This window comes from Hippocampus zosterae, chromosome 19 (assembly GCF_025434085.1).
Source record: "Hippocampus zosterae strain Florida chromosome 19, ASM2543408v3, whole genome shotgun sequence".
In the NCBI taxonomy this organism is placed as follows: domain Eukaryota; kingdom Metazoa; phylum Chordata; class Actinopteri; order Syngnathiformes; family Syngnathidae; genus Hippocampus; species Hippocampus zosterae.
This window is the reverse complement of record NC_067469.1, coordinates 6,213,217-6,239,109: the sequence shown is the minus strand read 5'-3', so window position 1 is coordinate 6,239,109 and position 25,893 is coordinate 6,213,217. Positions and strand designations below refer to the sequence as shown.

Genomic DNA, 25,893 nt, shown 5'->3' with positions numbered 1-25,893 from the left:
TTGAGTTGTTCAATAAAGATTGTTTCATTTTAAAAAAAATCAACAGCAAGTCACTCAGGAAGTGCTCCCACATCGACAGGAAGTTACCCGGAAGTGCGACATCGTAGATTTTTAAAAAAAATATTTTATATTTTTCATTTTAATTAATATTTTATATTTTTCATTTTGGAATTACCAACCCATGCAGAGGTTTCATCATGGTAGTGATGGCAGGAGAAACATGAAGAAAAAAATAAAACATCCAGAGGAGGTCAGCTGGAAGATTCAGCCCCCCCCACACACTCACATCATTAAAACATCTCTGTCAGATTTATTGCAAAAATGAAACATAACAAACCAAGGAACTAAATACAAGCAAATGGACGAGACGACGAGGCACACCTGGGCAAGCCACGAGTGACCCGAAGGAGCCGATCAACCGGAACGCCGCTGACAAGAACAGTCAGAAACGATAAGCTAATGAGTAGACATGAGATGGAAAAACATGAGTCAAAATTTAAAAGTCAAGAAAAACACGTCGTCGTGTTCATCACAAATCTTTGCATTTGACAATAATTTGCTTGAAAATCGTTTTTATCTGACCAGACCAAGTTCACTTTCCGTTAAAGACGCCACTTGTCTGTTCTTGAGAGCTTCCGGCCCGTCGCAGATCACCTCCTCCAGATAAATGACACTTTGAGGATGTTCATTGAGCCATCTCCACAGGTACTCCATTTTCCCATCGCACAGCCATGGGTTGGTCGCTAGGATCAGCTGGAAAGACGAGTCCCTGTCATCCAGCAGGCCCGTGGGGAGATGTCGTAACCTGTTCTGGTTGAGAAGAAGTAACTGAAGTTGACGCAGACCCGAGAGGAGTGGCGACGGAAGATCCCGGAGTTGATTCTCTTGCAGAAACAGACGCGAGAGCTTCGGGTTGTGACTGAAGGTCGTCGGCATCAGGGCGCTCAGTTTGTTCCCGGCCAGATTAAGAACGTCCAGGTGGTGCAGGTTCTTCAAGGCATCTGGTCGCAGAGCTTCTAGTTTGTTGTCACTCAAATCCAAATTCTCCAGATGTTGCAGCTTTTCAAGAAATGACACCGGGATGTCGGATAAACGATTGCCAGATAAGTCCAACTGGGTCAGGCTGTTGTTCTCATCAAACCAACCCGCTTCCGCCTCTTCGATGCAATTGTTTTTGAGGACCAAATCGCGGAGCGACCTCTGCCGGAAGACTCCCAGAGGAAGACGGATAAGTCGGTTCCCGGTGAGATCTAATGAGTTCAGCTGGGAAGCGTTCCGCAGGAGATCCGAAGGAAGCTTGTCCAACATGCTGGCGTACAGCTGAAGCCTGTTCAGAAGGGGCACGGCCTTGAAATGACCCGCTTCTAAGGAAGATATCTGGGTGGACCAGATGGACAACACCGTGGTGTTGGACGGTAAACTGTCGACAGGGAACGACGTCATGTTCGAGACGTCGGAGCACTCCACCTCAGAACCGGAACAGGAGCAACGATGTGGGCAGGCATGGACAGCGCGGTTACTTATTGCGCATAACATCAGCACCTGAATCAAATTCATCTTCAATCACTGCAAACATGTACCAGGACAAGTTAAATTACTAATATTTTTTTAAAATAAAGATTATGACGAAGATTTTTAGTCTTACCTGAAAGTGTCTGGAGAGCCGTCTGTTTATGCCGAAATGGGATTGCTGACTTGTGAACGAGGACAGTCAGTCGAGACAAAATGTCGCAAGAGGCAAACAGAATCAAGTAAACACTGCAGCTCATCCACGGCCGACCCATCGGGGGCGGACTTTTGACCTTTGACTTTTACCCCTTGGTGACAGTGCAGCAATCCCAGACCACCCCTGTGATAAAATAAATCCGCTATATAGAAATAATCTATTTCAGTACTTTTGCTAAATCCCGCCAGCGGTAGCTATGTTGACGATAGCTTGATAAAGCAACAGCAATATGAATGAAACAAAGACTTTTTTTTTAATCCTTTACTCAAATTTTTAGTTCAGTCTCTGTGAGTGACATCACCGAGCGACCCTTGAGAGACTGAGGACCGGAACAAATCATGGTCTCGGGTAGAAATGCTTTCTTTTGGTTGTTTTGGAGCCACCTGAGGAGGTACGCCATCTTCCCGTCGCACACCCACGGGTTGGCAGTCAGGTCCAGGCCTTCGTCCTCCAGAGCGTTCAGATGGTCGAGCAGTCCTGGAGGGACACTGCTAAGCTGGTTGTCGTCCAGACTGAGGTGTTTGAGCTGAGTGAGCTTCTGAAAAATGTTCGGGGGAAGATGAGTGAGCCTGTTCCTGGAGAGGAACAAGTAGGTGAGGTTCTGGGTGCTTTCGAATAAAGAAGCATCCAGGCTGTCCAGTTTGTTGTTCTGCAGATTTAGGCGATCAAGTTTGATGAGTGGATCCAAAGAATTTGCCAAGATCTTCACCAGATGGTTGTTGGAGAGGTCGAGGTTTTCCAGGTGGGGCATTTTTTGAAGAAAATCTCCTGAGATGTTGGTTAGACGATTCCCAGAGACGTCCAACCAGGTCAGGTCGGAGTTATCGGGAAGCCACGCGGCGTCCGCTTTCTCAACCAGGTTGTTCTTGAGCACCAGGACTTGAAGCGGGGCATGGCTGAAGACCTCTGCAGGCAAATGGCTCAGCTTGTTGCCGGTGAGGTCCAAAGTGGTGAGCAGAGGCACGCCTCTAAGGAGGTGCGAGGAGAGGTTGTTGAGGTGGTTGCTGAACAGGTGGAGCTGCTTCAGCCGGGGCGTTGCGTTGAGATCCTGTTCCGAGATGGATGTAATGTTGGTGAACTGGATGGTGAGGGTGCTGGTGTTCTCGGAGAGGCTCTCAACGGGGAATACCGTCAGGGGAACCTCATTGCAGACCACCTCTGCTCTTCGTGAGTAGCATTGGCAAAGTGCCGGGCACGCTGAAGTGGCATGACCAAAATAGGCCAAGACCAGCACTACACCAAACACCTTCATTACTGGGGGAGAAGAAGAAATTGCAAAAAAATCGTCCTTTAACCACGGCACAGTTTGTTAGAAAAAACAGATAGGTTCAAGACTTATCCATAATTGGTAAAAAAATATGTTTTAGAAATCGTTTTATTCCTTCCTCTTGCTCTGAACACACTAAAAATTGTACTAGAATCACCTTTATTGACCAAGTATGTAAGATCTCATCAGGAATTCATCTCCAGTAGTTTGTGCCACAATCAACGATGACAAAAAGAACATGCAGGACGCGACTAATGAAAACACCCTCCTTCCGCTTGTTCTCACGCTCTTGCCACTTCAAAAAAAAAAAGAACAAAAAAGTCTGCTTTCTTCAAGTTGTGTCTCTCCCATTTTAGTTTTATTGTAAAACTGCCAACTAAAACCAAAGATATTTAATTTCAACACCGAAATGTTCACATAAACCATCGAATGTTCTCCAACCAAATACCGCTAACTTGACGCTCACATGTAACGTGAAGTACCATAGACGGGGGTGAAAGAAATTAGCATACACCTTCAAACAACTGCTACTTTAACACAAGAGAGCGACAAACACATACAAACAGATGTTAAAAACAATACTCACAAGTAGATATTATCTTTGCACTGTAGGAACGAATGTTTAAACGGGAAAATGTGGAAATGTACGACAAGGAAGCGGCATCCTTTTCTTCATGGTGTTAATTAAGATGCATCGCTTTCTGTTGACCTCAGTGCTGCCTGTTGTGGCAGAAGATGGTACTACACTATTGGCGCGCCACTAAATTCAGGCCACGTAATACTGTATACTGTAGTTCAGTACCTTTTGACACTTTTTGGATGAGGATTTAATTTCATCTGTCAGGAAACATCACTGGCTTAGACAGATGAACAAAGATAGATTGTGTGTTGTGCGGAAATAATTTCAGACTTAATTGAATGAAATTCCCAACGCATACCTGATGATCGTTCACGTCACACTTATTCAGTCATAATGAATCACTGCCCGAATGTAGTGATAACAAATTAGAATCCAACTTACTGTCGTTGCAGATGCCCAAAGGCGGATGAGTGAGAGTCAGGCTGCAGGATCCGCAGAACCACTGAGTCATTCGGGGAGCCCCAATCCCAAATGTAATCATTACTTAGTATGCAAACAAGCGAGTCACACAACAGTCAAGGACGGACACTTGCAGCTGACCATGTGACTTGGATGCAAACAACAGGACATAAGATTTACCTATTGCATTTGATGATATGGCAATTTTCAACATGCCTGCATGGTTGTTTGTCTCGCCCTGTGATTGGCTGAGACTCACGCTCACCCTCAATCTAAATGAGAACAAGTGCCACAGAAAATGGATAGATGTATTGGAACCAGTTTCACTAAAATTCTGTTTGTGTTTGCCGGTACCTGTAGTTATGAGTGTACATGTGTGTCGAGGTCAAAAGTTTAGTGGTCATTCAACCAGGGCCGAGTCATTCACACTGATCGGGAATACATTTGATGTGTAGTGTGAAGTACAATTTTTAGCAGATGGCTAACATGGTGAGCTATTCCATTATGTATGATGAGTGCCAGTTGGCTTTAGGCGCTTTCTGAAAAATTAATGTAAGCCCACTCCTACTACCAGAACCTTGGAGATAAAACTATTCTGGTCAAACACTCACTGGAAAAAAAAAACGCTGGAGTGTGAAGTACAGAAATCGTTTATTGTTTCTTCTTTTCCTTTCATTGTATGCATGTTAATTGTTTATAAACACTGTAAGCGTGAGTGTAGGGTGTACCTTGAGAGACATTGATGGAATGAGGACAGGAGCTCTAGAAAATGGATCCATGTGTAATTTTATTGGAGAATTGGAACCAAAACAAAAAACAAAAAAAAACAAAAAAAAATGCTTGAGTTTTCATTAAAAAGGCAACTGTCAAATGTGATCCAAAAAAAAAAAAAAGGTAACTGGTGTCCCAATATTAATGTGCAATTTCGGTCTGTAAACTATTTCCAGATAAGCCCGTGTTGATGTGATAATACTACATGCTCAGGAAAAAAAAAATACAATCCACGTGTCCTAAACCTCTTCATTTGATGCACGCACCCCTTTGCACTTCAAACACAAATGTGACAGTTCGTTTTTTTGTTCCTAATGTCGATTTGACAAATTGCCATCATGTAAAAGATTGTGCTCTTGTTCCTCGTTTTTTTTAAAAAGTTCAGAGTAAAACTAATTTCCTGAAGAGTAACACGTGTTGGCACGCTGCTGTCAATCATCCACAAGAAAGAATCCCTTCGCTGAGTCAGGGTTAACTGGAGGAGAAGAAATAGAGAAGAAATTATATACAGTATTTAAAAAAAAAAAAAAGAAAAATAAAGAAAGCAGACACACACATGCTGCCAATGGCACACACCCACACAATAAGCAAAAATAAATAAACAAAATGATTGTCCGCTTGGACAAAGACATCACTTCATGTCAAATAGATGTGTCCCTGTTTCCCTTCAGGAAAAAAATAACAAGTAGTACCAAGCTATGGAAAACAAATTAAAACCCGTTCTGGAAATGGTTATTTGTAACTCTTCTGAATTCACTGCAAGTGTCAGGCCTCTGAATTCACTGCAAGTGTCAGGCCAAACACAAAGAACGTGCTTGTAATCCAGATGCAACCGTGCAGAGGCCAAGTTACCCTCCTTCCCCCCTTTGTCACTTCTTTCAGAGGAAAATATCATCATCACTGTCGGTGTCGTCCAACGACCACCTCAAGTCTTTCAGGCCAAAATCAAGCAATCTGAAACGGTAAGTCGGAGGTTCAACTGAGGGCCGTTAGTGAGCGGCGACAATAAATCGGGGGGGGGGGGGGGGGGGTGCAGAGCTGTGAGTTGAACGATGAGTTGGTTAAATCGGTGTTGCTGCATGCGGCCCGACAGGAGGGTACTCCAGGGGCAGGGTGGGGGGTGCATGGTAGCTCAGCTACTTACAGTCTCCCAAAGATGGGAAACATTAGAATGATGTGTGAAGAGGTCAGTGGAGGATGATGCGTAGCATGGGGCCGCTGCTGAGGGGCGAGAGCCAGTTAGCGTGGGGCGAACAATAATAAATTAAAACAGACAGCTGACAGACTGTCAGCTTCATGTAAAATATCCGTTGCTCGAAAGCACAACGCTTGCTTCCGTACAGGTGGGCATTTGTGAGCATTCGGAACACATACGAACATTAATATGGTGAAGCCCATTCATTTCACAATTCAACATTTGCTATAACACACCTATTCTTGCCTGTCCATTAATTTTTATGCTCTCTCTGGAAAGCCTGAAGACACTAATGCGCCACGTAAGAATACTATCTAGCACGAGCCACTGGCTAAAAGCCAAAAGCCAGTGACTTTTAGCCAGTGACAGCTCACAGTAGCGCGATTCCAGTCGACGTCAGACAGGCAGGTGAGGCTCCGTGGATTTGACGTTGGACAAAGCAAACTGGTAAACTTTTCTCGACGATGCAGTGGACATTGCGGTGCAAATTTTTGCTATTTTACGTAACTCCGATGAATAGCGGGGGTTCACGCTAATGGTTACCCAAAAATTAAATAACAGGCATCGAAGTAAAGTGGCAACATAACCGGAATTTGGATACGAATCATCACGACTGCAGTAGCCAAGTCAAAATAACTACAAATATTTGGATGATAAACACTTACAGGCAACAAAATTTTAAATACAGTGGTAACTTAGTGTGCCTTTTTGTGTCGGTCATGACGTACTCTTATGCTGCTACATGCCATTCGTAACCTGGAAATGTCTTATGTTGACATCATCGTAAACCCGCGGATCCCCCACCCCTGCCGTCGCAATAATAAACTGTCATGTACAAAGACTACAAAGTGTCAGGACAGTGTCGGAACCCTTACCTGGCTTTCCCGGATGGCTGCTGGTGTCTGGAAGACGAGATTCTCATCGCCCCGCGATGCGGCGAAATCTGGGGCGAACCCTTGGGTGACGGGCGGGGTGAAAGGCGGGGGGAGGAGCGGGGCGGTGCCTCGGGTAGGTGGGCCGGAACGGCGGACTGCGGGTGTTTCCTGGGGATGCGCTTGAGGAGGTGGCTAACCCATCGCTGCTGCTCCTCCCGGCTGCCGGTCAGCAAGAGCAGCTCTTTGGCGGTGGACATGTCGTAGTTCACTGTTCACAGACAAGAAACTTATATTGAATACGTGTCAAAATGAATTAAGTGAAATAAATGGGTTACGTCCCCCCAGCCACCCCATTTGCCCTTACACCCCCCCACGATCGACTGGTTGGACGCCCCTGGATTAAGTTCTACACTGACCTTTGCAGGGCACAATGACCTCCTCCTTCCTGTCCAGGTGGTCCTTGTGACACTTGACACGGCAGCGGCGGCACTCGAGGGCCGGCGGCGGCTTGAAGACGTGCCACAGCGGCCGAGTGCACGCCTCGCAGCTCGAGGGGAAGTGATAGAGCGTGAGGATGAACTCGTGGCCCTTGTGGCTGATGTGAGAGGGGCGCTCGCCGAAGGGCGTGGTCTCCATGAAGACCTCCTGATCACGCTTGCTCTCGCCCTCGTTGGCATATAGGATCTAGAAGGAGTTTGGGGTTTCTTTATTTTAAGAAGTTATTTGATTCATTCTGCTTGGATCGCGTGATTAATTGGTTATCGGTATTTTATTCGGCCCAATATCAGAATCAGCCGGCCTCAAATACGTTTGAAATTGACATTGCAGTAAACATATCTGGCCACTAGTGGGCAATGTAACCTTGTAATGAATTTAACTGGGTTTAAAATTTGATGTACAGTAATCCTTCACATTGTCACGGTTCACACGTTTCATTTTGCTGTCTGTGAGGTGCGACAGGAGGGAAAAAAAAGTTTCATTTATATTATATGATCGCTTTACCTGAAATATCCGTGGGATTTCTACAGCGTCTGCACGGTACACGTCAGTCTGAGTAACAGGTCGCACATGAAAGAGCTTGCTGCAGCAGGCAAGAAGAGAGAATAGTTGAAAATAAACAAATGATGAATGTGGTCACAGTACACCACTACTAGGGATTTTTTTTGGCAAGTTAAAACTTTAAGATGGTCTTGAAATTCCAAACATAAAATGCATTGATTTTAAATGATTTCTTGTTGCTCTGCGAGGGCAAATGTCCGATCGGGAGTTAGACATTGCGGTCATGTTCAAGCTATGAATCATCATCTTTTTCGGGATTCTCGTCTCTATTTCGGAGCGAGAACATCATTAAAGTTGAATGATTCCTGGCCCCGGCGTGTTGGAAGTGGCTCGGGGCAAATCATTTAGCTCAGTCGGAAGGTGTTGTAAAAAAAAAAAAAAAAAATCTATCGTGACACAATGTTCAGTCCATTCTCAAATTGAAAATCAGGATCATCTGTTTGTTTCGATACACTTTTGGGGGCTAAAATTAGAAAAAAAATCCACGATATCCTGTTGCAAGGATGATTTTGACTAATATGACTGTCAATTCGTGATTTAAAAGTAGAAATTAAAGCAGACAGACTCACTCTATGTCCAAGATCATGAAAGGGTTGGCCTGTTCTCGGTCCTGCTCGCTATTGTAGAACAGAATCTTTTTACTGCTCACCACAACAAACTGTTGAAAGCAAACAAGGGTCAAATTTGTTTAAAAAAAAGAAACAATATTACGAAAAAAAAAACAAAACAAGGAAATTACTCGACATGATGATGTTACCTTTTTGTCCCAGCCGAAGCGCTTTGTGTGCTTGGTAGGGAGTGAAAGCCAGCCCTCCAGTCTGGAATCTAAAACGACACAAACATTTATTTATTTCGTGAGGTCACTGATGGAATTTGATTTGAATAAATTAATTTTCCCTCAATATGTCCGTGTGTGCCGAGACCCCCGCCCCATACCATGTATTTTACATTACAAAACCACATGTCTCTTGAAGTCAGAAGTCAGGCTGTGATTATGCATCAGTGGACATCAAGGCTATTAAGACACAGTAGAACCCGAGTAAACAGAGTCGAGGGATTAGCTGACATCATGCTGAGCTCAACCGTGGTCAGATTTTTTTTTTTTCCATGCACAGACTGAGACCAAGTTGGGTAAAAGGTTAGTCTCGAGCCCTGATGTCTATCAAATAGCTGTAGTAGTTTGAAGCTTCAAGCTTTTCTTTAGTTTTCACCGCCATGCAGCGGGGTCACCTGCAAGATCAGGCTCAGGCTGCTGATAGGTGAGAGCCAGGGGACGCTGGCCCCGCTCCGCACTTTCAACTTTTTCTTCATCCTCCGAGTCAGAGTCAAAGAGAGAGTGCGCCGAACGGAGGTCGGGCCGGGTGTCCACGCGCACTGATTTGTGTGTGCGCTCATAGGTGAAGGACATTGATTCGGAGGTGTGTGAGTGAGTAATGCGCACTGCGCCCAAAGGAGGAAGAGGGGGCGGGGGGTGCGGAAAAATGGAGGAAGGAAAAGGTCAGAAACACCGCAGATGATGGTGCAGAATATTAAGTAAAAAGGAGATGAGACGGAAGACTTTCAAGAAGTGACGGACACTAATTGTATGCTTCAAATGGAAAGGCTCGCCGTTACCTGGGTAGCCTTCGCCTACGTCCAGGTCGCTGCTGATGCTGGTGGTGTCCAAAGAGTGAACGCTCAGAGAGGTGAGCTGGCACCGGAGCTGCTCGATGTCGCTGTCCTTGCTGGCTAATGTCATTTGAAGCTCCTGACGCACTTGGTTCTCCTCTGCTATCACCTGTGTGACACACACAAAAACAGTCGCCAGATGAAATTTGCTTTCGCAGTCGCCAGATGAAATATTTGCCCCCCTTGAAAGGAATGGAAATGCCGTTAATCTGTTCCCGCCTCCCTAAAATACCCCAATAATTGCGTTAGTGATGTTTATTTAAAGCACCCTAGAAACATGATAAGCACATAACATAAATAGAATGTAAACAATGAAACGGTGATGGTATGACTTCACAACTTTTCATGAAGATGCAGTCATAGTCAATCCTTGAAGATGATAAGGAATATATGCCTGTGAGGATTGTTATACGTCTACATTTAGCAGCTTTAAGTCTTTTTTTTTAAAAAGGATTGTTAATGATCTGCTCAACTGCTATTTGTTGTGAGGTGAGTTGAGTTCACTGTCACCACAACACAGTAAAAAAAATCTGCTCACTCCAATCTCAAGGGACCACTGTAGCTGCTTTCCTCTTCATGTATTAGGATGCATATCAAGTCACGAAGTCATCGTGGGCGTACTCACCGCCTGCATTTCCGACAGCTCTCGCTGGTATTTGATAATGGTGCTGTTGAGTTTGTCCTTCTCCGATCGCAGTTCCAGTTGGAGCTTCCTGTTCTCCTTCTCCTTCTTGTGCATTTCCGTGTCGGTGCCTCGATGGCCTCCCCTCGTCGGCTCCCTCCGGTTCATCACCTCGGCGAGCTTGTTGATTGCCTGCGTGACGGCCCACACGATTTGGTGCCGTGAGTAACGTTCAGAGTGAAATCACAAGCCCGCTTGATGCACGAGACACACCTGAATTTTGAGCGTCCTTTCAGTCTGCAGCTGCTTTTCAAAGGCCACAATGAGAGTGCTCATGTTCTGCTCCTCATCCTTTGAGTCCTGGAGCTCTGCGGTACATCAACGGCCGATGTTGATTTGCAGAATAGATAGCAAAGTATTTTTTTTTTCCCCCCTGGAGCTCTCACGTTGCTGCAGTTCTTTCAGCTGGTTGTTGAGCTCCTCCTTCTCGCTGGCGAGGTTGGCCACATCCACGGTCAGCGTGCGATTGGACTCTTCCAGCTGGGAATGAGACAAATCGGCTGAAAATAGTGTTCTTGAATTACTGGCCACAAATCGCAGGCCATAAATCGCACTTTGGTCAAACCCGTTTTTGTTTTGTTTTTAACATGCTCTATATATACATTTAGATGAGGTTGGGAGAGTCATAGTGTATGTATTTATCTACTACTATTACATAATATTTTAGCATTAAAAGAAAAGTAAGATTTTTATTGGGGGGGGGCTGAAATAAAACTTATCAGACCCTTGGTTGAGATTTAGTGACACCTAGTGGAAAGGCAGCAGAATGCAGCCAACTGTCGATCCCGGGTGGTAATTGACATCACCCCACTGACAATTTCACCCAAATACAAATTGGAAATCTTTTTGGTGGCGCCTCACCGAGCTGATGGTGGACTCTTTGTCGCCGAGCTCCTGTTTGTGTCTGGCCATCATGTCTTTGATCTCCAGCTCCTTCATGATCTTCTCCTTCTCCAGATCCGAGTACTGCTCCTCGGCAATGGAGCGCGCCAACTGCTCAGAGTCGGCCTTGGTCAGGCTGACCTCCAGCTGGGAAGTGAGCGATTCCCTGTGGTAGGGGTGGGGTGGGGGGCAGAACCCATCAATGAAAGTGGTGGTGGGGGGGGGGAACGTATGATTCGCTAACATCTGTTCTAATTCATCATCGACTTGAAAGCAAAAACACCTCACCTTTTTTTTAAATTGGAAATAAATTCAGGCGTCAAGGGGTTTTAATTTACAACCCATGTTTGTCATCTTCTGTTTTAAAGGAAAAATACCATCCATTCTTGTCTTTTGGGGTGAGAATATGATCAGGAAAGTTTCATTTTTTTCGATGAGGCTCATAGTTACGATGCCTATTTGCAGTAATAAGGCTCCTCTTTACGCCGCCAAGCGGCATAAAAGTAAATTGCATGAGAGTGGAAGCCCTGCGGCATAAAAAAAACCTTGTTGCTCCTTTGTGCCACTTGAATATTCATACGGTGCATTACGCTTGCGCCATTACCTCTCCTCCTGGTACTCTTCCAGACGCTGCTGAGCCTCTTTGTACAAGGTGCTCCTCTCATCGCACTCTTCCTTCAACTCGCGGATCTGCGTCTTGTAAAGGGTCTAACACAGAAGCAGGGTTTCCTATTCATTTCAGATCGCAAAACTCGCATAGGGGTTAGCTAACCAAGCAATGCCGACTGTCAAACGCGGTGGAAAAATTCCCCAGAGCGCGCGCACAGAAAAAGGGGAAAAAGTTCTACCGTGAAATATTGTTCCGCCTCCAGCTGGTCCTTTAAATCTTTCAGCAGGCCTTCCGACTCTTGCTTCTCCCTGCAACGGCACCATCAATCTGTCACGCCCACAACGGTTTCTTTCAATCAACATATGTGCTTTCAATCACGCCCGCTCGTGTGCGGGGCCGGGTGGGGTGGGTGGTGGCCTGACCTGCGCAGCTCTTGGTTTTGTTTTTCCAGGACCTGCTTCATCTCCAGCAGTTGGTTGAGCTCCTGCTTGAGCTGTTTCTCGGAGGTGTGCAGGACGGTCACCTGCTGTTTCTCCATTTTCAGGTCACTCTGGGCCAAGCTGCGCTTGTGAACCTCCTGCTCCAAACGCAGGCTTAGGTTCTTTACCTGCGTGAGGAGAGTGCCCTTATGATGAATCACCCGCTCGACTTTTAGAAATTTTGCAGACTATGCTTTGTCATTTAATTAAAACGAGGGACGGGGTTCAAGCGCCGGCGTGAAGAAATCACCTTCAACTATAAACTGTAAAATCACTTGGGATTGTTCAATACCACTGCAAATATTCATTCTTTGAATACTCACTGATACCAAGTATCGATACTTCTGATACATTTGATATACAGGTATATCAACTTTCATTTAAAGACAATGATAAAAAATTGTGAACAGAGACCTTTTTGACGCAGATGATGATTCGCCAATGTGTCAAACTGCCACAGTATGGCACCAATGAGTGCTTAATCAAAGTCTGATTTTTTTTTGCCTATACTGTCGGTGTCTGGTATCGACAGTACCAATTCTGATATCTGTAATGGACACTCGCCGATCCATAAACATTGAGTTTAAAATATTACCATTAAAAAGAAATGGAATACAGATAAAGTGCAGGTGGCAAAGACTCTCCATCCACCCCCCGCCCCCCACAAAAAAAAACCCCAAGTATCACTTCATCTCCCTCCGCGACCCAATAACCTTGTGATAAGTCGTATAGCACCAAGCTCACATCTTCGGAAACTCTCTCCTTCAGCGCCTGCAGCTCGTCCAGTTTGTGCTGCGCCTGTTTGTAATCGCAGTCAAGCATGGAGTGGTCTTTCTTCAGCTGCAGCAGCTTGGTTTCCAACTCCTGCTTCAGAGTGCGCTCCTCCTGAAGGCTGCGCTCCATCTCTGAATGACAAAACAAACAATTTGGATGAAACAGAGTTTTAAAGCAGGGGAAAGATTTTTTTTTGTTGCTACTCATAACCTGATTGTTATAAATACATTCAGAATCGTTTCAAGTTAACGTTACAAAGAATGCCTTTAAATGCAGAGTTTCCGCAAGGTCAAGTGACCGTTCGCTCACCTTTTAAGGTCGTAGATTTCGCCACCTCTGTTGACTGATAAATTTGGTTTTCATCCGCCAACTTGGCCTTGGTAGCTTTGTGTTCACCTTCCTCCTGCTCCAGACTCTGTTGGAGGGACTTCAACTTGAACGTCAGCTCGATCTCTTGGTTGCTCTTTTCCTAAATGGTCAGAGCGAGAGTTTACAGGTTAAAACTTTTTTTAAGTTTGCGTACTATTTTCCCTCAAACCATCAACACCCAAGTTTGGTAAGTCCGGTAGTTAAAACGAGAAGAAGCCAACCTTCTCAAGGTTATTGAGCTTCTCCTGCAGTTGGTTCTTTTCAGTCTGGATGTTGGATAAACGTGACTTCATTTCTTTCACCTCCTCTTTCAGGCCGGATGTGTGTCCTGAGGTAGGTGAATACAAGTGTACATACATAATAAGTCCTTAAACTTGTACTTATTCACGACAACCGAGAGAGAGAAAAAAAACACAGTAGAAGCAACATAGAAAACAGCCTGACATCCAATGGCGAGACATGATGACATAATGTTTCTCCACATTGGGCCCCAACATAAATAATATATTTTTCACTTGTACCTATCTCCGCCCATGTGATTTTTTTTTAACCAATAAGAGAGGAAAAATGCAGTCAACGCGCATACAGGCCACACTCTGTTCTTCAATGTCTCCAATGAGCGTTCAAATCATGTTTTCCAAACAGCATCATGCAAGAGGTTCTGGTGCCGCCTCAAGCTTTGGCTTCCGTGGCCCTTACTGCGAGAAAGATGTTTCCACCCACTGATGACCGGAAAATTTCCAAAGATTTACTCCAAATAAATAATTGACATCTTATTTGCCTGTCACAGGTCCAAGTTGCGCATGAGGCGGAATTTATCACCGCAGCAGATGTAAACATTCTCTTCAGTATATTTAAAAAAACAAAACAAAACATTAGGTGATCCATTAAGTATTTTGGGTCATTTGATTAAGATTCAGATCATTAAAAATGGAAACATTGTCATCCATAATGATAGTTTACAACCACTTGTGTGCACAAAGCTTCGTCATTAAGCAAACAGCTCACCCTGGAGGTCGGCGATAACATCCGTCTTGATGCTGCGCTCCCTCCTCTCAGCCTCCAGCTCGGCCCGCAGTGCCGTCAGCTGCTTCTCCAGCTCCGTCTTGGCCTCCTCCAGCTGCTTGCACTTCTCGTGCGCTTCCCTGAGGCTCAACTCCAGGCTCTGGGTCTGTTTCTGCATCTCCGCTTGGTTCTTCTTGAGCTTCGTCGCTGTCTCCTGCTCCGCCTGAAGTGTCCCGGCCGCCTCCTCGAGCTGCCGATGAGAAGGAAGTGATGTGAAGGATTAACATAAATTATAATATTTAGTATAATTATGAGAACCTCTTCATCAATTTAAGTCCTTATAGTCATGTTTGGTTTTTTTTTTTTGGTACCGCTTCTAAAATGCCGTTGCATATCGAAGTGATACATGCCGACTAAGAGACAATCTTTGTATGTCAGGGAGGAGCCAAGTTTAATTTCGGTTATTAATGGCAGTTCCGAAGTCATCGCCAAATGTACGCATGTACCGTTGGAGCTTTAGAACTTTTTTTTGTGTTGTGGTGCGTACTGAAGTAGAGGAATATTTAATCTCATATTCTTAGAAAACGCTCAGGGGTGACCACTTTCTGACATCACCCTTAGTCCTCTTTCCCTCACTTGTTTCTGAAGCTGGATGTTCTTCTCACTGGAGATCTGTGAATTGTGGTTCTTTTTCTTGAGCTCCTCGAACTGCTCCTTCAGGTTATTCACTAGCGTGGAAATGACAGAAGTACGAGATCGATGAAGCAAAAGGTTTCATGTGACGTCATAGGTTCCAAAACAGAATGACGCTCGGTCCCAGTGAAATAAGGCTGCTCACATTCGTTCTCCAAGCCGCGTTTCCTGTCCGTCTCAATCTCGACTTTGCGTTGGTTCTCGGTACTCTGATGCTGCAGCAGCGCGTGCTCGCGCTCCATCTGCCTCAACGAGGCCTCCACACGCTGTCTGCTGTTCATCTAATTAGAGAGACGAGAACACAATACACTCAGGCTAAGCGGGTTGAGGGTAGGGGGGTGGGGGGGGCAAACTGTTGCTGAGCTGCAATGGCATCCATCCTCACCTCCTTGTCTAATTCCTTGACTAACTTGTCTAAACGATTGGTGGCATTTCTGTGGAGACAAATCAGTTGTAATGACAGAATATTGAGTCCAAAAGTTTCACGTCGTTTTTTTTTCTTTTCTTTACGGAGTTCCGCTCGTACCGAAACTTGTGCTCCAGCTCGTCTTTGGTCTGCATTTCATGGTCGAGCTGCTCCTCCAGTTCATTCAGTTTTTTCTGCAGTTGCTAACAAACATCAAAGGACAATTCTACTACCTTGTTTCTATGAATTCCGTTTCGGATTTGATGCGAACAAATGCTTACTTCTTTCTTGTTGTCAGAGCGCTCTTGCTTTTCTTCTACTTTTTCCTTTTTGTTCTCCGAATCTTGCACTGAGCTGTTTTTCTTTCCCTTCAGCAGCCTGAGAGAGAGAAAGAGAGAGGAAAGTCAAGCTTGAGCAACAGTTTGTAGTTTTTGCATGTATATAAAAAAAACATGTTTATATCCTAAGGACTCTGAGACCTTCGCGCGACTGGATTTGTTTTTATCATGATGAGCATGAGAGATGTTCCACCGTTCGCGACTATATCTTACGTGACCCCCTCAACATGGTTTTTCATGATAAACAAGGAATCGAAAGCCATTTTAGCAAGATGGGAAAATGGCTCAGGGAATATTTTCACCTGGATGCACAGATCCTTTAGACGAGACAGCTGACGCTTATGTAAAAAAAAAAAACCTCAAGCACTCTGACAGCTTCAAACCCAAAATTGATTTTTTTTTTCTGCATGCATGCACGAGAGCATGCAGGCTTAGGGAGCTTATGATGAGAGACGAGGGCAGTTTTGGGCCGGCTGTCAGAACAAGGCAGCACAGTGTGAAGACTGAACAAGCATACAGTGTGTGAAATCTGGTAGGCTCCATTTAAAAAAAAAAAAAAAGGTAGCTGCCGTGGCCTCTGTTTCCTGCATTGCTTTTGCTACACGTGAGACTCATTTAAAAAAAAAAAAGAATTAATGTAATCAGCTGTCAGGATAAAATAAAGAAAAAAGACTTACTGGTCTTCCTTGAAGTAGGTGAAGCCGACAAATGGAAGCTGGTTGCCCACAAAGGCTTTCGGCGGAGGGAAGGTCTCGACGGCTCCTTTATCATCCTCAAAGTCGTCAAAGTTGCTGGTGTCGATGTCGCTGTTCAGCTCAGGTACGACGGGAGCGACGGCTGTCGAGAGACATTGAAACCGTTTGAAGGGCTTCAAAAGTGCCTTTCACAAGTGGAGCAGGCTTTGGCTGCGCTGCTCATAGTAAAAAAAAAAAAGGAAAAAGAAAATGGAGAGCAAGAGAGAGAGAGACTTGGGCATGGCTATCGTGACCTCAGACCACTGCTCCTTTTTCACGCACAGTGCTCACTTTGTGCGCGCACACACACACACACGCACACATACACAGCGGCTTCCATAAATATAGCCTTAACGCTGCTCTCGTCTCAGGGATGCATATTAAAAAAAAAAAAAATCCTGTCAAAAGATGACACATAAAGTGCAATAGGTGAAGTAAGGCCCTTTATCTTGGCTTGAAAGAAAATGATCATTTCCATTTGTAGGCTTGTTCTCTATAACGTGTATATTCTTAACACTTTAAGAAATGCGCACCAACTTTAAGCGTTCTTCCTTGGCTCAAGCCAAAAGAGCTTTTGAATAATCCACAATGTTAAGAATCACCTACGAAATTGAAGAGTGCCGGTGGCGATCACTCAGCAGTGAACAAAACGTCATCCAAATCGGTTTCGGAATCTTCTTGGCAGAACATTAAAGAAGAAAAAAATAAAAAAAATAAGTGACAAGGGCTCTTCCTCGCAATCTTAATTCATCCTCATGAAAGTCAAGCGCGGGGAATTGAAGCAAATCGGGATAAAAAAAGCCAAAACGTGGTGGCCGTTGCGGCTCCGTTTCCCAGAATGCACCCCGATAGAGGGTGGCTAATGACAGGCAGCGGAGGCCACAGTGACAGCGAGGCAGCGGGCGCAAACCCCGCTACCGGGGCATCCCTTCTCATTAGGCCCCGCCGCACGGCCGGCCCCACCCGCCCCTACAAGGAGGGTGCCTCTGACAGCCACGTCCTTCCACTCACCCGCTGGGACCAAGTCTTCGCTCGAACCTACGAGGTGCACGCCGTTCGAGGGGCATTGTTTTTTATTTTTAAACTGGAGGTTGTTTTTTGTGTGCGACACGGCGCGGGGGGCGGCGAGTTCATCTTGCAGAGTTGCCAGATTCTAATCACAAGTCATAATGTTTTGTCAAAATGAAAGCCAGGTGGAGCTCAAGTGGCCAAGGCTCCCTTCATACTTTGTAGTCCAATTATGAACGCTTGAAACATTCCAAATGTATGGTCAATATTTTTTGGGATGATAGCGGACACATTTAAAAAATAAACATATTCAAATTTACGCTACTTAAATTTTTTTTTTTTTTAATAGATTATTTTAAAGGAAGCTCTAAAGTCGCCCAAGCTTGATTTCTTTGTATTGCACTGCCGCCCGCTTCTTTAAATGTGCAATTCCTACGCCTATGCAGGGTTATTTTTATCGCGCTCTTGCTGCGATTAAACCCAAAACAAAACCGCGCGGTGCAAATGTGTCACGTGACCATTCCATGCTTGATAAAAGCCAGACAAAAATGACCTAATGCTTGGCTCACACTTATCGGGTTGCTTCAGAGATTTGCCACAACCTTTTTTTGCTTCGTCGTGACTCGAGAAAGTATTCTAGGAAATTATTATTCCACTATAGACTTCACGAACAGCAGATTTGCTGAGTTCTTCCTGCATCACCTCCTGAAGGATGAGCACATGGAAAGCATGTGTGCCAAACATCCAGCGCATGGAAGTCCTCCGTCAACTACGGCCGGGGTCCCATAGCACCAAAATGCTCAAAACAAAAAGCAGGAACTAGCAAGGGGAAGGAAGAGAAAATTCCAAAACAGAAACTTACTCGCTCGGATGTTGTCAAAGGTCCACTGATCGCTTTTGAAGAAAGGATGGCTTTTGATCTCCTCCACATCGGTGCGGCCCAGACGAACCTCCCTGCACACAGCGGGGGGCGTAAAACAATCGGACTGAAAACACCTCCCACCGTCAGCATCAACATCGCAGTCACAACTGACCACTAGGCACGGACCACAGAGACCAGCATGGACAACCGCATGACCGCTGATGGACGTGCAGCAGAACCTCCTGGGACTGCCCGAGATACTCAATTAACATTAACAGACTGAAGCGTCCCTCCCCCCTTGCACCTCGCTGAAACGCAATCTACCTTTCTCCCCCCCCAACCCCCCTTCTTCCACTGCTGGGTGCCTGAGAGGCGCGGCTGCTTGGCCTTGCCACGTGTGGGACATTCCAAACTCAGCCAACAGGAAGAAAATGGAGGGGCGGGGAGAGCGGAAAGGCAGCAGAGTGATCTTAAAACACCCGATAACATGAAAAAAAAAAGGACAAAAAAGCGCAATGGTGAACATTCTGTTATTGGAGAAAAGGGCGATATGAAAGGAGATTGGTGATAACGGGAGGATCCTGGCGTGAGGCGAGCTAAATGTTTCACCTGACAGAATGGTGAGTGAGAAGGTAAATAAACAGGAGGGAAGAAAAGTGAAAGGCTTCTCTGTATTGAGGGAGAAAGGGTCGTGTCTGAGTCCTCTCAGGTGGGGGTGGGGGGCAGGACTAAATATAAATAGGAAGCTGTCTCTTCTTCAGGGTCACTTAACTTTTATACCTTAACACTTTCCTTTCCGCAAAAAGCATTCTTCCCTGTTTGTAAAATGTTTTGAATGACACAGGCTGTTTCAGGTGGCAAGAATGTCATGAAAATACTTTTCATGACATTTTCAAAATACAATTTTGAGCTTTCTGAAAGCTTACGGCGCCGAATGATTCCGTTCGCTGGTTCATTGGTCGCTTTTGCAAGCCTCGACATAATTTGCGGCGCGGTTTTGCAAATCCGTCATTTAATTCGAGGAGCAACGTTCTAATTTTGTGAAGCTATTTTTTTTGTAGGTTAATAAAAAAATATGAAACTACATGGTGTCACTTCAAGAAGGTGTCACTGTGTAGAGACGAGTACAAACCTGTCCGTTAGAAAGGCACAGATGAGATCTTTGGCCTCCTGGGACATTTCTACATCATCCGGGAAGATGAGGGAACTTTTGTGGTTCATGATCTTTCCGTACGTTCCCACCAGGGAATCGGCATAGAAAGGCGTTTCCCCTGTGCGACAAGTCATTTCACATATTCGTAACCGAATAGTAATCTGACAAAACAAAAAATGAGCTCTTATCGTGGTCCTAATGTTGTGGGTGCTGGGTGCATTAGCACATCACATCCACAAGAGGTCACTCACCCACTAACAGCTCGTATAGAAAGACCCCGACAGCCCACCAGTCGCACTCCCGCCCGTAGTGACCCTCGCTTCCCTGAGACTGCAGCACCTCGGGGGAGATGTAGTCGGGCGTGCCCACGGCGGTGTCACAGTGCACCATGCCTGTCTTTTGGACGCACAGAAACACCTTGTCGATGGTTGTGCACTCTAAACGGCAGGTGGGGCAATTTAGCTAGAAAAGAGTCAACCGAGATTGAGAACAACGTCCAAAATGCCCAGACGCCAACTTACAGAATCCATCTTCATGCAGGTGCCGAAATCCGCTAGCTTGAGGTGCCCGTGCTGGTCGAGGAGCATGTTGTCCGGTTTGATGTCGCGGTGGATGAAGCCCATGGTGTGGATGGCGTCCAGGGCCAGCACCGCCTCGGCCGTGTAGAAGCGAGCCCACTTCTCCGGGATGTCGTAGTTCAAGGTGAGCGTGACCATGTCGCCGCCAGCCATGAACTCCATCACCATGTACAGGTGGCGGTCGTCTTGGAAGGCGCAGCACAACTATGGAGCGCATACACGGCAGTGAACATCAGTCACGCGACCCTTGTGAGGATGAAGCGGTTCAGAAAATGGATGGATGGATGTGTCATTTTTGCTTTTTTTTTTGACAGCTTCAAGAAATTTCTATAAAATATATATTTTTAAAATAATTTCTGAAATTAAATTCTCTTGCCTTTGTATTTATTTTTTTTAACATTTTTAACTTATGTAAATGATCAATGTCACGCGATGATGAGGGGAGGGGGAATAAATATGTGGTTAAAAACATGAAACATTTGTCCAGTTGAGTGTTGAAAAAGTTGCACATCAAGTAGAAAACCAGAATTAAAAAGATTTCAATGACCTGAAGGTGAGCTTGGTCATAACATCCGCTACTAAATAAATTATAATGTCGCTTTCTTGTCCTGTAGTCAGATGAATTTTGCGGCCCCCTCCTTAACTCATTGACTCCCAAAGACGTTTTTCAACGTCTTTTCAGACTTGGTCCAGAATTGTCTGCTGCTGAATGAGTTCATATTTGTTCACTCCTCTCCCGCTTATCACCTCAAGTGAGCATAAGGCGCAACAAAGACGGGACACACGCACACCTGGATGACCCAGGGGCTGTCGGAGAAGGCCATGATGTAACGCTCCTCCCAGAAGAAAGCCGAATCGCACCGCTTGATCATCTCAAACTTGTTGAGCTTCTTCATGGCGTAAACCTTCCGGGAGGCCTTGTGTCGGACCTGCGGCGGCAAAAATTGGCACACATAGAAGCGTTGGCTCCCTTGCGAACAATAAGATATATCACGGCGTCGCGACGATGAGGATTACTGAGGAGGCAGCAAGCTGTAATTAAAAGGCACACGCCTGGAGAACGACATGCTCGCACATGTTGTTCAACTCCAGCGAAGCACTTTGTCGCACTCATGTAGCTAAGAGTTAAGTGACTCTAAGTTACTCTAAGTAACAGTTAGGTGATTTTTATTAAAGCAGTTTCGGTACAAAGCAGAGCTTTTTTGATACACCTCGGTCGATTGTGCAGGTGTACCTAACAAAGCGGCTGCCGGGTGTGCGGTTCATTGAGTTCCCGAGGCCTCTCACCAGCTGCACTTCTCCATAAGCTCCTCTTCCGATCAGCTTCACCTTTTCAAAGTCGTCGAGCTTGACCTGCAGCTCGCGCAGCTGGCTCACCGCCTTTTCGTCTGCGAAAGAGACACGTCGCCGTGGCAACACGAGGGGTCAAACTTCAATCATTCAGGGTTGAGAGGAAAGAGGGTCAGCCGGCAAACGTTGAGATCGGGGGGCGGGGGGGCGCGAGCCTGGGCTTCATCATACATTTTCTAGCAATTACGTAAGAATGTGTACTATAGATGACAGCGTTGAGAATTTTAGTCAGCCTAGTTTTTTATGGAATTGTGGCTAACTTATTAATCACTGACTTCTAAATCATCTATCTTTGTCCATCTATGCCAATACTCATCTCCATGGCAACAAGTACATAATTAACCTGTGTACTCTGTGGGCTTTTTGTTGTTGTCTGGTGGTGTGTCATTATTTATTAATTTTTTTCTTCAAATGTAAAATATGTATGTCGATTGCAAAAAAGTTTGAAAACATTGCAGCACTCACATCGACTGAGAAACGTTTCAATGTTCTTGTTCTTCCGCAGAGCAGGATAGTTCAAATCGTGAGCCAAGGCATTTATGGAATCCTGGAAGGGAAAGAAAATAATCATCAGCAATTACATACCGACAATATGGGAAGTCGGGACATGAACTGGAGAGATAATAAAATCTTTCGATAAGACGCACAGACCAAAACAAAGAAACAAATCAGACAATCTCAACACAGGACCCCCCGCCCCACCCTCGCTGTCGGGCGGACGGTTGGCTGAGCGCCACGGCCTCACTCGTGTCACTGGGCGCTTCGGGTTTCAACATGGCATCAAAACGCCGCGGTGCATCTTTCGCAACCTGTTAGTGACAGCCATGTGCCTGGTTGGGCAAGGGGGGCAACCGGAACAATTCTGCACCTTTAAATAGCAGCAGTGAGGAGAGATCCCCCCCGACCCCCACCGCAGATGGGTGGAAATAGACCAGAGGCTCACATGCTATTTATTGTGCGTCAAACAGCTTATGGCTTTTGGACTGACGTTGCCGTTATGCACACGGCGTGGAAAAAAAAAAACGTCTAGAAGTTTTTACTTAAAATAATGTGACCAAAATAGTCTGATAACCTGATGGGCTGTCCACTGTAGCGACCGCTGTCCCTGAAAGGGTTAAATTCATTTACTTCACATTAGCATGACAGTTGTTGTTGTCATTAAGAGTTCTATTTGCCACATTTGGACCCTAAAATGTATTTATTGCATTTCCATTATTCAGATTAAAATGTGTTGGAAATTAGAGGTTGACCATTATGGCGAACAAGTTGGGCAGACAAGATTTTATCAGCTGCGTCAGGCTGATAAAATAATTCTATTGACGAGCACGGATCGACTCGTGTTACTTTTGTGCATTTGCGATAAATCCCTTCGACTTGACAAGTTCATTTCTTTGAATTGTCGTTTTCTGGAATCGGAACAAATCTCGACATGATCAAGTATGTAGGTTAAAGGTGGTTTGAAATTAAGACTTTGTAGGATTCAAAAATCATTGCGAAAGTTTTTTTTTTCTTTTTTAATTCCATTGAGGTGTTTCACTTTGTTTCTCTTGCTCGGTATTTCCTGTTGTTGTGTTGATTCCAGTTGAAAGAGCAAAGTAAAGTCTCCTATTGTTAATGATTATTAATATAAGAACGATAGATTATTGACAACGTAGCGAGGCAAAAAAAACAAAAAAACCAATACATTCAAGTGATTTTTTTGCTCTCAACCGTGACCATTCGTTGCTCATTGATAAGCACACCAAAACTGCAAAAACCCACCAAACCTTATGAGATGTCATGTTTTGAGGGGAATTCACAAATTTAAAAAAAAAGATGTTTGTGAACAAAAAGGGATGGGGACAATGTGAGGTCAGAGCGGGTTATCGCCACCTCAATTCCAGGATGTGAACGCACTCTTCCTGCGTGGGAGGTGCCACAGCAGTTAGTTAGTTTAGCGGACACTGCTGTGTCCATCTGGCTGGATGCTTAAAAAACAAACAAAAAGAAAACAGGCCCGGTGACAGTCTTTGCGATGACAATGGCACAGTGTTATTTTCTTGAAATGATGTTGCATGATGTCATTCACAAAAGTGACAAACAATTCAGAGTATGAGGAAACATTCTTTTCGGGACTTTTATTTAGGAGTCTGAATGAGGCAATGAATGAATAAACTGTAGAATGTTAGGAAAACCAAATACGAAGAGGGGTTGAACTGCTCCTGTATTCCTGATAAAAAGTGATAGGAAGCAACAGATGGTAAGTGAACTTTGTATTTGGCACAACACAACAGTAGAAAGTCAAAGGTAGCCCAACGCTTTATACCAACATTTATAACGTGGGTGTTTCTATGCCATTTTAAATTGAATTCCAGCGCTCTTAAAATTTAAGATACCATCCGTCCATGATTCAAGTCACTTGTCCCCGTGGCCGTGCTGGAGCCTATCCTCAGCTGTCTTCGGGTTTCCAATCGTGGGGCACACGTCGACAAACAAACATTCACCCTCACAATCACACCAAAAGACAATTTAGAGTGATCAGTTAACCTACTATGCCTGGTTTTGGAATGTGGGAGGAAACCAGAGTACCCGGAGAAAACCCACCAGGCGCGGGGAAAACATGCAAACTCCAAGAAGGCCGCAGCCCAGAACTGAACCGCAGACCTCTGGACTGTTCTGTCCTTTGAAATATTAAAGGTGCTACTCACAACCTAACCGAACACACACACTGACATTTTAGGAGTCTTTACTGAACCTAACATGCCTGTTTTTGGAATGTGGGAGGAAGCCGGAATGCGTAGATCTCTCCACACAGGAAGGGAGTTGAGATTCAAAACCCAGAACTCTATGGAAGACGTGCAGACCATTAGTCCACAGTGTTCCGGATCATAAATGATCATCCTATGATCAGCAATAATTAGAAGTAAGCCCTGAATGTGGAAGTGTAGCTATTATAATCTGTCTCGTGAGTGTTTGTGTTTGCAGGTGTCAAATGAGCTCGTCTAACCGGCGGCCATTAATGACGTGAGCAGAAGATGACGTTCGCATCTCTTGCCCGAGTGTCCCTTCGGTGTGTGCGGTTTTTTTTTTCACTCACCAGCAGTGTTGCCAAGTTTAACACCGACTCCGGATTCCTCATGAGAACCTCCAGCGTATTTAGCCGGCTTTCCAGTCTGCTCTCCGCCCCGAGCATGTTTAATTAAAATCCTCTTCAGATATCATAAATAAATAAAATAAAAGCACACCGGAAGTGTGATCTTTTGTCTCCCCCTTGATGTATCTTGGCCCGACTACTCACAAATGGCCAAGGCTGCTCGTGCCACCACTCCGGTAAACGTTCGTTAAAAGTTAGCCAGATTTATAAATTATCCACGGAAAAAGTTGTACAATTGTGTCGGACTTGGTCCTTAAAAGTGTCCGCGGGCAGGTGAACCGGCGGGGTAGTCCCTTCGTGGCCGACAACAGGCGGGTTTTCCGGTGCTCAGGTGTGCCCGCGTCTTGTCCCAGGTGAAAGCCCGACAAAACTGATCCGAGTTCAGCGCGTCCAACGTGAGGCACGCGCCGCCGTTAGCTGAAGTGAGACACAACACTTCCGGTAAGTACTACAAGATTAAAAGCATTTCTTAGCCTGGGGAAGAATTAGAGAGAGGAGGGTTGGGGAGACAACGGTGGTTTATATGTTTTTTTGTTACTTTGTTGTCTGATGGGTGTGGCTGTTTGTTAAGGTCCAAATCGATAAATGGTCTGTGCATGTGACAATAAAATAACAACATACATGATGTTGTATTGAGGTGTATGCCTACCCCACTTGAACCCCCCTTCTCATTCTTATGCACACAATTTAAAACACTTACAGGTGTATAATATCCTGTCTATGGAGAGCTTTTGTCAGAATACCCCAAGGATGAAGAATAGCCAACCTATTAGCTTGCTTATCATTGCACTCTGTCTGCTGTTATGTTGCCTTTTTGTATGTGATGTTTTGCATTCTTAGAGTGAGTGTTATCGACAACTCGCTGCTTGCCTCTACATGCAGTCGCAGAGTGCAGAGTGTGGAAAACATGCTAGCCACCATAAAGACAACAAAAGCATTCTTGTGGCGCATAGACACACGGCCAAGCACGAACTGTCAAAAACATTAGGGAACATTTAAACAAGTACAGTTTATAATCTCACTTAAAATGTATCACTGGTGGATGTGAATTTAATCACCAAGCTTTTCTAAATTACACTTATCAATTCGTGTCTCGTTTAAATGCCAAAAGGAGAATTATTTACATTAGCAACACTATTCATGCTTTTATTTTGAAAGTTCCGGTAGGGCTCTGTTTTGTTTAAACTCACTTGTCATCCAGCTTCCCCACCTTACATATACATTATTATTAGATAGT

The 25,893-nt window shown here is 45.0% G+C and overlaps 2 protein-coding genes across 7 annotated transcripts; both read right to left on the bottom strand.

The window, feature by feature from the left end:
- Positions 1–290: 290 nt before the first annotated feature.
- si:dkey-90m5.4 (leucine-rich alpha-2-glycoprotein) lies at positions 291–4,133 on the bottom strand. Its single transcript, XM_052053598.1, has 3 exons — positions 4,015–4,133; positions 2,003–2,980; positions 291–1,562 (listed from the first exon to the last, which is right to left on the bottom strand). Exons 1-3 carry the CDS (start codon positions 4,112–4,114, stop codon positions 574–576), a joined length of 2,067 nt encoding a protein of 688 aa, XP_051909558.1. The 5' UTR covers positions 4,115–4,133; the 3' UTR covers positions 291–573.
- Positions 4,134–4,799: 666 nt separating this feature from the next.
- On the bottom strand, positions 4,800–25,064 carry LOC127592669 (rho-associated protein kinase 2-like). 6 transcript variants are annotated; one of them, XM_052053609.1, is made up of 34 exons: positions 24,600–25,064; positions 21,989–22,070; positions 21,461–21,561; positions 20,965–21,102; positions 20,117–20,377; positions 19,847–19,991; positions 19,575–19,713; positions 18,443–18,534; positions 16,516–16,675; positions 15,782–15,878; positions 15,621–15,703; positions 15,480–15,528; positions 15,240–15,375; positions 15,038–15,129; positions 14,405–14,651; positions 13,618–13,724; positions 13,337–13,496; positions 12,998–13,158; positions 12,197–12,381; positions 12,013–12,082; positions 11,769–11,872; positions 11,144–11,330; positions 10,669–10,762; positions 10,496–10,590; positions 10,226–10,414; positions 9,547–9,709; positions 9,163–9,372; positions 8,690–8,757; positions 8,502–8,590; positions 7,876–7,954; positions 7,290–7,557; positions 6,874–7,141; positions 5,948–6,024; positions 4,800–5,278 (listed from the first exon to the last, which is right to left on the bottom strand). In XM_052053609.1, the coding sequence occupies exons 1-33, from the start codon at positions 24,693–24,695 to the stop codon at positions 5,991–5,993; spliced, it is 4,449 nt and encodes a 1,482-aa protein (XP_051909569.1). In that variant the 5' UTR covers positions 24,696–25,064; the 3' UTR covers positions 4,800–5,278; positions 5,948–5,990. The 6 variants fall into 6 exon arrangements, with proteins under 6 accessions (XP_051909569.1, XP_051909570.1, XP_051909568.1 ...); XM_052053610.1 differs by having other exon boundaries at positions 5,948–6,021; XM_052053608.1 differs by lacking the exon at positions 5,948–6,024 and adding an exon at positions 5,656–5,757.
- Between the last annotated feature and the right edge of the window lie 829 nt (positions 25,065–25,893).

Excerpts from the sequence above, each read along its gene's own strand:
- LOC127592669 (XM_052053608.1), bottom strand. The coding sequence starts at position 24,695 with ATGCTCGGGGCGGAGAGCAGACTGGAAAGCCGGCTAAATACGCTGGAG. Across the intron at positions 10,591-10,668 it reads GCTGAAAGAACTGCAGCAAC|AGCTCCAGGACTCAAAGGAT; the intron begins GTGAGAGCTCCA and ends GATGTACCGCAG. Across the intron at positions 7,955-8,501 it reads TTCATGATCTTGGACATAGA|CAAGCTCTTTCATGTGCGAC; the intron begins GTGAGTCTGTCT and ends TGCCTGCTGCAG.
- si:dkey-90m5.4 (XM_052053598.1), bottom strand. The coding sequence starts at position 4,114 with ATGATTACATTTGGGATTGGGGCTCCCCGAATGACTCAGTGGTTCTGC. Across the intron at positions 2,981-4,014 it reads TTTGGGCATCTGCAACGACA|TAATGAAGGTGTTTGGTGTA; the intron begins GTAAGTTGGATT and ends CTTCTCCCCCAG. Across the intron at positions 1,563-2,002 it reads GTCACTCACAGAGACTGAAC|TGAAGATGAATTTGATTCAG; the intron begins TAAAAATTTGAG and ends GTTTGCAGTGAT.